General features: G+C 36.9%; 1 protein-coding gene across 1 annotated transcript in view; it reads right to left on the bottom strand.

The window, feature by feature from the left end:
• LOC126359728 (uncharacterized) overlaps positions 1-15111 on the bottom strand; it is a 230326-nt gene that overhangs the window by 153679 nt on the left and 61536 nt on the right. The window contains exon 4 of the mRNA XM_050007654.1: positions 12257-12338. Within this exon, the coding sequence (XP_049863611.1) occupies positions 12257-12338 (82 nt within the window). The remainder of the gene's footprint in view (positions 1-12256; positions 12339-15111) is intronic.

Genomic DNA, 15111 nt, shown 5'->3' with positions numbered 1-15111 from the left:
AACAACTGCAGCTTGCTAATAAATAAGGGCTTGAGCAAGCTCTTATGAATTTCTTTCAGATTCATTATTCACAACAAATTCTTTTTAATATTAATACTGGTACTTAGTGAGAAATAGTGTTTCATTTCATTGCATAAATGATATGTTTAGATACAAGGCTCAAGGATCAAGAAGATGGCAGTGAAAAAGGTACACTAAATTTGAGTTAAAAAAAATTAAGTGTTTATGTACATGATGATTATAATTAAAGTTAAACTTTCAAACCACAGTAGAAATAACACCACTGGACAGGACGACATCAAAGTGCAACAGAATATTATCAGAGAAGAGGGAAAATGTATGGCAGAAGAAAAATAAATAGGTACAAAATGTAGCAATAGATAGTGCTGCAAGCATCATAATTTAATAGTGGTTGACTACAAATGACAAATGAATCCTACGATAATGTGTAAGGTGTACATCTGACATTAAACAAACTGTACTACTCAGTGTGCATGGGTGTATAAGTGTGATACTTTTAGTTATGTAACCTCCATCAACCATGGCAAGGTCATATCATGTTGGTTGGGAAAAATCAGTTTTTAATTGTTATGAGGCCAGAAACCACATAAAAAGCATTTTAATTGCCCTGAGACCAAAAACTGCTTAAAAACATCAATCACATCTATTGTTAATTGTCCTGAGCCCAAAACCTGCATAAAAAGCATCAATAAAATCAAATCAAATTATTAATTTCCGTGTGAATGGTACAAAACATGTTCAATATGCTGTACACCATTTTCTGCAACAAATTGAAACTAAGAAAAAGCATGTTGCACAGCTGGCTGAAGTGTTTCCAGGGTCACGATCAGAATATGATGCACAATGCGTGCCATCAATGGAGCTAAGTTTACAATCGGAACACTGAGCACACCATCTTTCAGACAGCCCCACTGCCAGAAGTCACACAGATTAAAATCAAGTGATTGGGATAGCCAGGCAGTAGCGAAATTGTGACTGATAATTCTAGCATTTCTGAAATGGCACTTAAGTAGCTACTTAACTGGATTTGCAATGTTCAGAGGTGTGCCATCTTGTATAATAATGAGCCCATCCACATATCCATGCTGTTGGAGAATTGGAATGATGTGGTTGCGCTAAAGACACTCATAGCACTTACCAGCGATGGTACAGGTAACAGGACCGGAAACACCTGTGTCTTCGAAAAAATATCGCCCTATGATAAAAGATGCTATAAACCAGCACCACACAGTGACCTTTTCAGGATGAAGTGGTACTGGTTGATTTGCATGAGGATTTTACATTGCCCATTTTTGACCATTTTGTGTATTGATATATCCTGTCAGATAGAAGTGGATTTCATGTGTCCACAAAATCTTCCACGGTCAATCATTGTCCACTTCCATGCGAGCACAGAATTCTAAAGCAAAGGTCTCTCTTACTGGCAGGCCAAGAGGAAGCAAATTGTGCACAGGGGTAATTTTGAATGATAGCAAAGAAGGATGTTTCATAGGATTTTATGCACTATGTTCGCGGGTATGTCCAATGTTCGTGCAATTCTCTGTGCGCTATGTGTTTGCACACCACCACTTGTCTCTGCCTACATTGCTGTGGCCACTGCTTCCACTGACGTCGAATCAGTTCATTTCACCCCTGTAGCAGGTTGCATACCAAAAGAACCCGTATTTTCATATTTCTTAATCATTTTCTCCAGACCCATGGCAGTCATTGGACCTTTTTTTCAAACCCTTCAGTGTCTGGAACATCTGCAGAATGATGAGTGCACAGTCTTCATTCTTGCACTAAAATTTTCCAAGCAGACAAGCAGAACATAATCCTGCATTGAGACTGTCATGGTGAACATCGCAAATGTGAAAGAAGGAAAAGCCATGTACACAGAGTGTGTATACCAACTTCAATGTGCAGTGCACATGACAAGTGTTTTCATTTATGTATAGTGACATGTACATCTACTGATCAATTTTCACACTATTTTTCTCCTTCTGCCATATGATATCCCCCTTTGCAAATAATATTCCATTGTAATTTGATGTCATTCTGACCAATGGTGTTATTTCCACAGCGTTTTGAAACTTTAACATTAATTATAATCCAGCTGTGTTCTCTGCTAAAGAAGTATCGTGGTTAAACCTGGAAAATGTTCCTGCTGTGAAGTTAAAGCAAAAAATGCAAATGAAATCATTACAAGATGAAAATATAGTGAAAAAACTATGGCAAATGTAAATTCAGTGACATCCATATGTAAACATTGCAATGACTTTCTTCGTGTCATTAAAAAAAAAAAAAAAAAACCAGTGAAATCAATGAACTTAAAAGGACTGTAGTATTATTGTAAAAATAGCTACCAAATCTTGGTTGTTAAACTCAACAAACAGAGCATCGACTCAACCTCAAATAAATATAGAAACAAATGAAGAACAACAGTGGAAGCCAGCACAAAACTTGGAAATATAAAAGTAAGTGTATCAAATAGCTATAACATCAGAAATATGAGAGTCCAGATTATAATTACAAACAACAACAACAACAGCTATACTCTGTAAACTTTTTGAGCATGTTGCATCATAATTTGTGCTCATAATCATGAGTGCCAGATAGCAGAAAAGGTGGCAGATACAAAACTAAAGCAAGTGTCCAGGTCATTGTCAAACCATGATCTGGCACTGCAGAAGTGACAAAAACAGTGCTGAAAACATTGATGCAGACTGTCGTAATTCATGCAGGTGCAAATTATGTTGCCAGAGATAAAGGTAGTGAACTCAACACTGTTGTTGAAAGTGTGCCACCCAAATTAGCCAACACAAATGTAGCTGTTGTAAATCAACCACACAGACACGGCCTACCTCTTTGATCATGTGTAAATAAATTAATAGGAAGAGTGAACAAAGAGACAGATGAAGTATGCAAAAACTTTCTGTATGTGAACTTAATAAATGTAAGATCCATGCATACCAGCCATGGTCTTCATTTAAATCACAGTGGGAAACAATTTTTGGTTGAAGAAATCTGCCGTTTAGCAAATTTGAGTCACAATAGGCATAGTATAGAAACAGACCAAAGTAATTTAGACAAATGGGTCATACAGAAGGATGAAATGTTCTACAAAAGGGCGAAAAACAGTTTTTAAAGAAGTAATTGTTTCACAAAAAAATGTGATGGAGAACTAAATTGCAAATACACATTGAAGATTGTACACAGAATCTACAGTCATTAACAAACAAAGATGATGAAATAAATATACTCCTAATAGTGAATAGAAAGATGTTCCAGTTTTATGTTTTTATGAGCACTGGTTACAAAATCAATACTTAAAAATATTGCATTTTAACCCTGCAAACTGCTTTTGTAGAATGGAATAAAAACATGGCGGATCTTGTATACATGTAAAAGAAAATGTAGATTATAAGAGTACAGCATCTGTTCGCAAATTAGGTTGTGAAAGAGACTTTGAAATCTCAGCTGTTGAGTAAATGTCTGAAAAAACTATTATTTTGTGTGTGTATAGATCTCTTGTTAGCAATGTAAGTGTTTTCTTCAAACAACTCAACCTTGCCTTAGGCAAACTCAAGACAACTGGGAAAACAGTAGTACTGTGTGGAGATTTTAATACTGACTTCCTGAGCTATAGCCCTCACATGGAGAAGTTCTTAAACTTATGAAAGCCTAAAATATTTTGTCTGGCTGTCAGCTCTCCAAAACATGTAACAAAAACTTGTGTCACTCACCTTCATCAGGTATGTTTAACTATGGACTGCAATTACTAACCATACCTGTAAATCACATTTCGACGAGTGTACAAAATATTATCCGTAAAAGGAGTTAATGTCAGAAAAATATTGAATACTTCCAGTATATAATCAGCAAATAATCTTGGAAAGAAGTATGTCATACCACTATTACCAATGAAAATGTGGAAAATTTTTTGAACATTTTCAAGCATAACTTTGACATAGCTTTTCTGCAAAGGAAAGTGATTTTCAGAAGCACAGATAGAGTCCAAAAACTGGGTTACATTAGGTATTAGACTATTTTGTAAAAGGAAGCAGGAACTTTTTCTTGAGTCAAAAACTTACAGCAGTCCAGAATTTCTTAGTTATTTAAAAAAAATAAATCTAGTTTTGGAATGTGTCATAAAAAGAGGCAAAAATTAAGGAAAATGATAAATATATTATGAAGTCATCCAATAAAACTAAGTCCATGTGGAAAGCGATGCAGGATTTTATGGGAAGAAGACAACTCACAAAAATGCTGTGATATCACATGATGGCTAGAATGTCACTGACCCTAGGGCAGTTGCAAACAGCTTCAGTTCTTACTATGCACCTGTTTCTATAAAATTAGTGAGCCAAAAATTTGGTAGTTCACCTTAAGCAACATTGAAAGAGCTTTCATCTCTTGCAATAAATAATATATCCATGTTCCTCAGTCTAATAAGCCCAACAGAGCTCCTAAATACCATTAATTCACTGAAGAGTACTTATTCAAACTGGTATTGATGATACTCCAGATTATACAATAAAAATAACAGCAAGACACACTCTCTCTCCTTTATTAGAAATATGCAGTTAATCCTTATTATGCGATGTCTTCCAACAGTGACTGAAAATGGCAAAAGTAATACTGCTATATAAAAAAGCTGATCAGCAATGTATACGTAACTACTGTCGGGGTTTTCAAAAATTATTGAGAAAGTGTTCCTTTCACAACTAACTATGTTCTTCAACAAGACTAATATTATTTCTGGATGTCAGCATGGCTTCAGATCACAGCGATCCACTGAAACAGCTACTTTCAAACTGATAAACCATGTCTTAAATACAGTGGGCAACCACAGAAAAATCTCGAGTTTATTCTTGAGCCTAACAAAAACTTTAGGTGCGCCAAATCAGTGGATTAAATCCTATTTGGAATACCGCTCTCAGGTATCTGAAATTAAGTACGTGGTAGGAAGTCAACTCCAGGTACACCTTTCAGAACCATGTAGACTAAGTCCAGGTGTTCCACAGGGCTCTGTTTTAGGTCCCTTTCTTTTATTTTTGGTATACATTAATGATTTCCCATCACACATTACGGATTCTGAACCAGTACTGTTTGCAGATGACACCTGTCTATTGACTGAAGGAAATAAAGGAGAAAATATTAGTGCATCCTGCAAAAGATATTACAAAAGAAGTGTAGAATAGAATAGAATATTTTTATTGGCCTTTCAGTATTTTTCATACAATTGGCTTCATCAAAGTTTTAGTTTCAGTACGATATTCAAATAGTTACAGAAAGGGGAGAAAAGGAACTAAAGACCTTTTCTTCATTGTACAACAATGTTTTATACAGTAATTAAATACACACATAAGAAAAGAATCACAGTAAACAACTAGCTTATATAGTATCACAACATTTGCTTCATAACTTAGGTAAAATATATATTTTGATGGTTAGTTTCTAAGAATTCTTCAACTGTATAGAATTCGTTGTTTTTTAGCCAGGTTTGCAAAGTATTCTTATATTTATTTAGTGGTACTGTACGGGCTGAGCATGGTAACTTATTTAAAAATTTTATGCTTAAATACTTATAGTTATTATGGACTACAGCAAGTCTTGTGGAAGGCAAGTCCAGCAGGTGACTGTTTCTTGTAATGTGTGCATGCACATCACATCTTATGTTCAATTTTTTCAGATTTTCTCTGACATATATTAGACAGTTATATATGTACATGCTTGGCACTGTCATTACGCCAAGAGATTTAAAATAATTTCTGCAGGACTCTCTGGGTGCTAACCCCTCCATGCACCTGATTGCTTTCTTCTGCCATCTGAAAATACATTCAGCCCCTGGGGAGTTACCCCAAAGCAATATTCCATATTGCAGTTGGGAATGAAAAAAAGCATAGTATGAGAGGAATGGCAATTGCTTGCTCGCACTGTTTCTTAATTTGTGCAATAAGAAAAGTACTCATGCTAGTTTACTACATAGATAATTGGTGTGTCCTCCCCATGAGAGCTTTTGGTCTATGATTAGTCCAAGTAATTTCACTGTTTTGTTTTCATTTTTAGTTACTTTGAGATGAAATATTATTTCTTCTGTTTTTGTTTGATTTATGCACAGCTGGTTAGCCTGACAACAGTAATTAGCCATTTGCATCATTTCTCTATTTTTATCCAGTACACTCTGTAAGTTCTCTCCTGTACTTATTAATGTCATATCATCAACATATAGTATGTTCTTACACGGCATGTAATTCGAGAAGTCATTAACATAGACAATGAATGGAAAAGGTCCAAGAACAGAGCCTTGGGGTATTACTCTTTCTATAGGGAGTATTTCTGACCTCTGCTTATTTGCATATACAAGTTGTAACCTATTGCTTAAATAAGATCTGACTAGTCGGAGTGTGTCATCTTCAATGCCATAGTATTTTAACTTTTTGATGAGTATGTCATGTGACACTGAGTCAAAAGCTTTACTTAGGTCAATAAGTGTTCCAGACATTGATACTCTTTTTTTCATACCCTTCATAAACATTGCTTACCAAAGCTTCTACTGCTTTTACAGTTGATATGTGTGACCTGAAGCCAAACTGTTGTTCATTTAAAATTTTGTTGGTTTCAAAATACCTGTATATCTGCTTATGCACACAATTTTCTACTAACTTGGATATGATTGGCACTATTGAAATGGGTCTGTAGTTATTTGGGAGGTTTCTTTCACCTTTTTTATACACAGGCAATGTAACTGTGAGCTTAACACAGTCGGGAAATATTCCTTCATCAAGTACTCTGTTTGATAGTGAGAGAAGTAGCATTTCAATTTCTTTTGCTATACATTTAATGATGAGATTACTGAGTCCATAATAATCTTCTGTTTTGGAATTACTTAATTTGTTTATTGACTTATGAATACCATTTAATGTGATTCAGGTCCAAGTGAACTTCTCACTTCTTGTCTGTTTTGCGCAAGTGAGCAATGCTTCTGCATCAGAGGCAGAATTGATGGGTGGGGTGGAGATGCTATTTACAAAATATTCATTGAGAATATTGCAGTCAGTAGGGATACTCCTTTCTTTATTGGTATTATTTATTTCCCTTTTAATGACAGTCCAGGCAGCTTTACATTTATTTTTAGAATTTAAAATATATTCATCATTTGCACAGCACTTATAATTTTTTATTTCTAATCTGTAAAGGTTTCTCATTTTAGTGTAATTTCCCTTGTCCCTATCACTGTTATGAGATTTGTCTTTCATAATCATCAGTAGTATTCTGAGTTTGTTAAGTTGTGGGGTATACCACTTGTTAATATTTTGTTGCTTACGAGTAATATTACTCTGGTACCTTTTGGTTACCAAGGGGCATGTCATTTCTACTATATGCTTGATCTCTGCCAGGAAAATGGAAAAACATTTATTAATTGTTTTCTTGTTATCCATTATATGAGTCCAATCCATTTCTTTTAACTGGTTTATCATTTTGTTTACATTGGATTCACCTAGAATTCTATATGTCACTTCTCTCTCTGTAGAACTGAAGGCTGACTTTTCTATTTGAAGCCACAGCCCTGCATGATCTGATATTCCTAATTCTATCACATCACATTGTATGGAGTCTCTTTGTACATTGCTAATTATGTTATCAAGGCATGCGTTCAGTCTAGTGGGTTTTTCATTGAGACAGTAATAGTTTAATGACTTCAGAGTGTTAATCATACGAATTACATTTTTTCTCTTTGCCCTTATATCTATGTTAATATCACCTACAATTACAATTCTATGATGTTTATATTTTGACAACAACAATATAAAAGTATTAATTTTTTCTATAAATACTATCTCATCAGAGCCTGGGATTCGATAGATTGAGACAATTACAGTTTTCTGTTCATGCATTACCACACCGGCTACTTCTGCTGTAGCTTCAAGGCATATTCTACTAAGGTCTATAACTGAGTAATGCAATTGAAGGTCACTTTTGACATATATTGCGATCCCAACATGTGTAATACTTTTTCTGCAGTAGCTTGTAACTAGCGAATATCCAAGAGGAACACACAAGTCTATTTCAGTGTCTTTCATCCAGTGTTCATTGATGCATAGAACACTGCCGTTGATTTTATCAAGCCAGTATTGTAATTCATTGATTTTACACATAAGAGATTGTACATTTATATGAAGGAGGAGGAAACTGTCACTGTTACATAATGGTATTATACTTTCACAGAACCTTCTGTATTCATTTATTTTCGCTACATGATCTAGGGTTTCACAATTATCTGAATGAATTAGACTGCTGCAGTTTCCACTTAATGTGGTTTCTAACTTTCCTTTGTCAGTAATGTTGTTTTCTCTAAAAAAAGGAGGTGTACAGTCATGCTCTGTGGGACTGTCTTTTAAGACAAGGCTGCTGCGTGCTCGTACTTCATTTACAACTTGGTTTATCTCCTGACACAAAAATGTGGTTTACCAGAAACAGGCTAATAGTTAATCCCCAAAGAACAGTACTCATGAATTTCCAAACAGATCAAAATAAAAATGGAGCACAACCTGTAAAATGTATGGATAACCAAAACATTAGTGCTGTCACTGAAACTATATTTATTGGGATTCATATCCATGAAAATCTTAAATGGAGCATTCACATCACGTCCCTAAATTCAAAACTAGCAAAAATGAGCTATGTAGTAAGAATTATTTGCAACAGTACTAGTGCAGAAATAGTGAGGGCTGTATACTTTGCTCGTGTACATTCAGTATTGAAGTATGGTATCATTTTCTGGGGAAATGTACACTAGGCCATAATATTTTTCAGGAAACAAAAGGCAATTATAAAGATAATGAAACAAGTGAGCATCACAAAACCATGCAAACCTTTCTTTAAATACCTTACTCCTTCCCTACATTTATATACCAGAAGTAGTCATGTATATCAAAAACGTATACTGAGAAAAGAGAACCTTTCTTCTCAAAACAAAAGCGTCCCTGATTACAGTACCAGGTCAGACAGTGACACACATGTTAGTCATTGATAACACCACATTATGCCAAAAATGTTTATATCATGCAGGAACAAAACTATATAACAGATTACCAAGACATATAAAATCTTTTCCTGAACTGTAGAGCTTTGAAAAGTCTGTGACAGCCTACCTTCTGAAAAACTGCTACTATTCAATCTCACAGTATCTTATGTAAGAAAAGATGTAATTTGTATCTTTAATTGTAGAAATAAGTGATAAATATACAGTAATTTTAAAAAAAATTGTAGTTATTAACTGTTTAGATCCAATTTGTTATAAAAATTTAAATAGTGTATGTTTGATGTTTGAAAAACCAATAGATAAAAGGGTTTTCTGTCCAATATCGTATGTATGATACATGTCCTGAAAAAGAGATTTATGTAGACAAATAAATAAATAAAATAAAACAGACATACACCACTGTAAACAGAAATATGGTTCATAAATAATGTAGTGATGAGCCAAAGGACTGTGTATAAAAGCACGTGACTTGTATAGAATTTTTGAACAGCTATTGTACATGGTTTACTTTAGGATTTCTTGCAATATCAGTTATTAGACACTGTCAGCAGAATTTTAAAAGTCTATTGATTTGATGGTACACTCCTGGAAATTGAAATAAGAACACCGTGAATTCATTGTCCCAGGAAGGGGATACTTTATTGACACATTCCTGGGGTCAGATACATCACATGATCATACTGACAGAACCACAGGCACATAGACACAGGCAAGAGAGCATGCACAATGTCGGCACTAGTACAGTGTATATCCATCTTTCGCAGCAATGCAGGCTGCTATTCTCCCATGGAGACGATCGTAGAGATGCTGGATGTAGTCCTGTGGAACGGCTTGCCATGCCATTTCCACCTGGCGCCTCAGTTGGACCAGTGTTCGTGCTGGACGTGCAGACCGCGTGAGATGGCGCTTCATCCAGTCCCAAACATGCTCAATGGGGGACAGATCCGGAGATCTTGCTGGCCAGGGTAGTTGACTTACACCTTCTAGAGCATGTTGGGTGGCACGGGATACATGCGGACGTGCATTGTCCTGTTGGAACAGCAAGTTCCCTTGCCGGTCTAGGAATGGTAGAACGATGGGTTCGATGACGGTTTGGATGTACCGTGCACTATTCAGTGTCCCCTCGATGATCACCAGAGGTGTACGGCCAGTGTAGGAGATCGCTCCCCACACCATGATGCCGGGTGTTGGCCCTGTGTGCCTCGGTTGTATGCAGTCCTGATTGTGGCGCTCACCTGCACGGCGCCAAACACGCATACGACCATCATTGGCACCAAGGCAGAAGCGACTCTCATCGCTGAAGACGACACGTCTCCATTCGTCCCTCCATTCACGCCTGTCGCCACACCACTGGAGGCGGGCTACACGATGTTGCAGCGTGAGCGGAAGATGGCCTAACGGTGTGCGGGACCGTAGCCCAGCTTCATGGAGACGGTTGCGAATGGTCCTCGCCGATACCCCAGGAGCAACAGTGTCCCTAATTTGCTAGGAAGTGGCGGTGCGGTCCCCTATGGCACTGCGTAGGATCCTACGGTCTTGGCGTGCATCCGTGCGTCGCTGCGGTCCGGTCCCAGGTCGATGGGCACGTGCACCTTCCGCTGACCACTGGCGACAACATCGATGTACTGTGGTGACCTCACGCCCCACGTGTTGAGCAATTCGGCAGTACGTCCACCCGGCCTTCCGCATACCCACTATACGCCCTCGCTCAAAGTCCGTCAACTGCACATACGGTTCACGTCCACACTGTCGCGGCATGCTACCAGTGTTAAAGACTGCGATGGAGCTCCGTATGCCACGGCAAACTGGCTGACACTGACGGTGGCAGTGCACAAATGCTGCGCAGCTAGCGCTATTCGACGGCCAACACCGCGGTTCCTGTTGTGTCCGCTGTGCTGTGCGTGTGATCATTGCTTGTACAGCCCTCTCGCAGTGTCCAGAGCAAGTATGGTGGGTCTGACACACTGGTGTGAATGTGTTCTTTTTTCCATTTCCAGGAGTGTATTTTACACTGAAGAGTCAAAGAACTGGTGCACCTGACTAATTTTGTATAGGTTCCCCACGAGCATGCAGAAATGCCGCAACATGACAAGGCATCAACTCGACTAATGTCTAAAGTATTGCTGGAGGAAACTGACACCATGAATCCTGCAGAGCTGTCCATAAAACTGTAAGAGTATGAAGGGGTGGAGATTTCTTCTGAACAGTACATTGCAGGTATTCCAGATATACTCAATAGTGTTCATGTCTCGGGAGTTTGGGGGCCAGCGGGAGTGTTTAAACTCAGAAGACTGTTCCTGGAACCACTCTGTAGCAATTCTGGATGTGTGGGGTGTCGCATTGTCCTGCTGGAATTTCCCAAGTCCATCGTAATGCACAATGGACATGAATGGATGCAGGTTATCAGAGAGGATGCTTATGTATGTGTCACCTGTCAGACTTGTATCTACACATATCAGGTGTCCCATATCACATGCCTCACACCATTACAGAATCTCCACCAGCTTGAACAATCCCCTGCTGACAAGCAGGGTCCATTGATTCATGAGGTTGTCTTCATACCTGTACATATACATCTGCTCGATACAGTTTGAAATGAGACTCATCCGAATAGGCAACATGTTTTCAGTCATCAACAGTCCAATGTCAATGTAGATGGACCCAGGTGAGACACAAAGCTTTGTGTCATGCAGTCATCAAGGGCACGTGAGTTGGCCTTCAGCTCCAAAAGCCCATATTGATGATATTTCATTGACTGGTTTGCATGCTGACACTTGTTGACACCACAGCATTGATATCTGGAGCAGGGTCATACTTCTGTCACTTAAACAATTCACATCAGTCATTGTTGGTCCCATTCTCACAGGATCTTTTCAGGGCACAGTGATGTCAGAGATTTGAGGTTTTATTGGATTCCTGATATTCACAGTACGCCCGTGAAATGATCGTATGGAAAAATCTCCACTACCTTGCTATCTCAAAGATGCTGTGTCTCATCACTCATGTGCTGACTGTAACACCACATTCAAACTCACTTAAATCTTGATAGCCTGCCATTGTAGTAGCAATAACTGACCTAACAACTGCGTTGTCATATATATGCATTTCCGACCTCAATATTTGAATATGCATGCCTGTACCAGTTTCTTATGTGCTTCAGTGCATTTATTTACACCCTATAATCCTTCATTATGATTGCTCACATACCTTTCCCATAGCTTATTTGACAAGTTGTCACCATGCGGTTGGCATCTGTTGGAGGCTGGATGTTTATCAGTGTTTTCCGTTTCTGAAACAGGTTTACAATATATTGATTGATTTGGAAGAAATCTCAATGGTACAGAGCAGTGTAGGGTAGCAGACAAGAACCCAATTTGGATTAAATGAGATGGTGAGAACCATAGGGGCCTCAAGCACATCACCATTGATTTTGAGATTGTAGTATGTATGAATCACCTGATCTTGTGGTGAATTAGCTACAGCTGTAGCCCCACATTTTGAATATGAACATTCACAAAAAGCTGTCTAACTAATTTGTCAAATATTCATTTCTGTAAGGGTACAAACCACAAAGAATAATTTTGTTGCTCTGCACTGGTCAGATAACATAATTTAATGTACACATCAAGTATGCAGTAGTTATACCTCATAATCTGAGGCAGTTTTATCTGTAACTGAAGCCACAGAATGTACGTAATGAAAATGATTATAACGAGGACTGTGAAGTGTTCGAATAGGTCATAAGTATGTGTGTGGTGTATTTAGTACCTGTTCTTTATTAGTAATTTTTGAGATCATTTCTCATGGAGAATTTTCTGATTCTAATTGCCTATTAATTATAAACTTTACAACATTATTGTCACCAGCCTGTATATGGAAATATTGTGGGTTAACAATAATAATAAATATAATCTTAAATATTAATTAACATTTTATAATAAACTGAGTATATTACTTTTTCATAGGAAGTGTAGGATATTTAGACCTGATAAAAAAAACAGTTTGGACCCATGAGTCTGGTGGTTTGTCTATAAATTTGACTTTTACAAGCATTTATTTTTCTCAAAATGGCATTTCTGTGTTTTGGGCCCATATGATTCTCAGTGCCTCAACTAGTTTAATAAATTTCCTTATCCAAATACAGATATTAGATGCCTACATATTGCAGTGCAATATTAGTTTTCAAAAGTTTTGCAAATTTGCTGCTTCTGAACTGAGTATGTTCAGTCAATAGAATTTATTTATAGGAAAATATTGGAATAAAGCTTCATTGATGACTTACCTCTTCATTGCCCACATATCATGGAAGCTTCACCAGGTTATACCTGTACCACTACTGATCTCTTTAATACAAAACAGGAATGACAGAGTGTAGATAAGAAAGATGTAGCTAATGGGCTCATTCCTGGATAGACAAATGTCATTTTTTGTATCTGTGTCAATTTTGACAAGTGTCCTCTGATGAACTTGTACAGAAAAATATATTTTCTTCAACTGCAGGGAGTTTTTTAATTGTAAATTTGGTAATTTATAGCTTTCCTAACTGTAGCTTAATAAGCATATTGCGGACATACCATCACTACTGTGGAACACATCTCTTCTACTGAAAAAGTGCTCATAGCTTGTAAGATATGCATTTTAGAGCTCATGTTTTCTAGGCAATTTTGCTTCTAATGATCATTGGTGTCATATCCCTGAATATTGACCATTACTCCTGGGATACCCTATATTTGTGCAAATATATTCTTCCATTTCAATACAAGAATCTTCCGATTACAAAATCTTTCATCTTCATAATAGAACTGAGGGCATTATTACAACCTCAAGGTTCAAAATCAGAATTAGGTGTGTTAACTTGACAGATCTGATTGACAGCACAGACTAATAATTACAATACAATCTCGATATGTCTTCCAAAGTCTATGTAGTCATTGTTTTAACACAGTATGTAACCTGCGATGACTCACTTCTCCAATATGGGCTGGTGATACACAGAATGTCAGTATTGTGTTGCTGCACGTACGTCTTCTTGTGATGTTACTGTGATCGCCAGCCCACCCTGAAGACAAGCATTCACCAGATGAAAATAAATTACAAATTCATGCAGCAAGTACACTCACCTATTTAATAATTTATTATGTTGTTTTATTGTTCACACGTATCATTCGTTGGAAAAGTAAATGTAAGATTACGCGCCATTCTTCTGGAGTGATATGTAACACAATTGCCTCTCTGTCGATTGTGAATGCCATTCCAAAACTATTTTCATGTCTCCTTTTTGTCACCTTGATTGTTGATGATCTCTTGTCTCTCAGGTTACTATCACGAGCTAGGGTGTGTAAAAAACCAGTGTTCCAGGATGTAGCTAAAAGTTATTCCATCAGTTTTACAGTTACGTTAATTGGGGCTGTGTGGATTTTTTATTATGGTTCATCTGTTGACACTGGAATTCCTGCCCCTATTGAGATTAAGCAATCTGGGAAATTTTTTACTTCCCCTCTTGTTTTGCCATCTGCCTCCTTAAGTTCATTTCTTTCTCCACTAGTTACCATTCACATATGTATGATCTGCATTTTCATAAAAGAGAAAGGTTGGCCCTGAGCTTTAAAGAATATAAAACCAGGTCTAATTTTGTGCTTAGTTTTATGCATGTAATTGATTTTCTAATTTATTTTGACTATGCCTAGTTAGCATTTTTTGTCATAGGCTGAAATCAGCAATTGTTTCGTAACCTAATTTCTATTGTTGACTTATAAACAAATATAAATTCTATAATAATTATAAAAATTTGGAGGAATAAATAATAGTATTATTAAAGTATTTATTTGGCTATATTCAAAAACATATTAGCAAAGGCAGCTCTTAATTAATTCCAAAGTAATTACCAGTTTCGTCCAGAGCATTTTTTGCATAACTATATCTGTTAATTTCATCATTTAAACAAATAATTCAGCCTAAACCTTGTAGTAGTAGAAACTATTAAAAGGAACAAATTTTTTGATGTATTCCATTAATTTAATGAGTTAAGTTTTAATTATAATTTCTGTAAATTAAACATCATA

Source organism: Schistocerca gregaria, chromosome 1 (assembly GCF_023897955.1).
Source record: "Schistocerca gregaria isolate iqSchGreg1 chromosome 1, iqSchGreg1.2, whole genome shotgun sequence".
NCBI lineage: Eukaryota > Metazoa > Arthropoda > Insecta > Orthoptera > Acrididae > Schistocerca > Schistocerca gregaria.
Note: the sequence above shows the minus strand (reverse complement) of the source record. Positions and strands in the feature narration are given on the sequence as shown.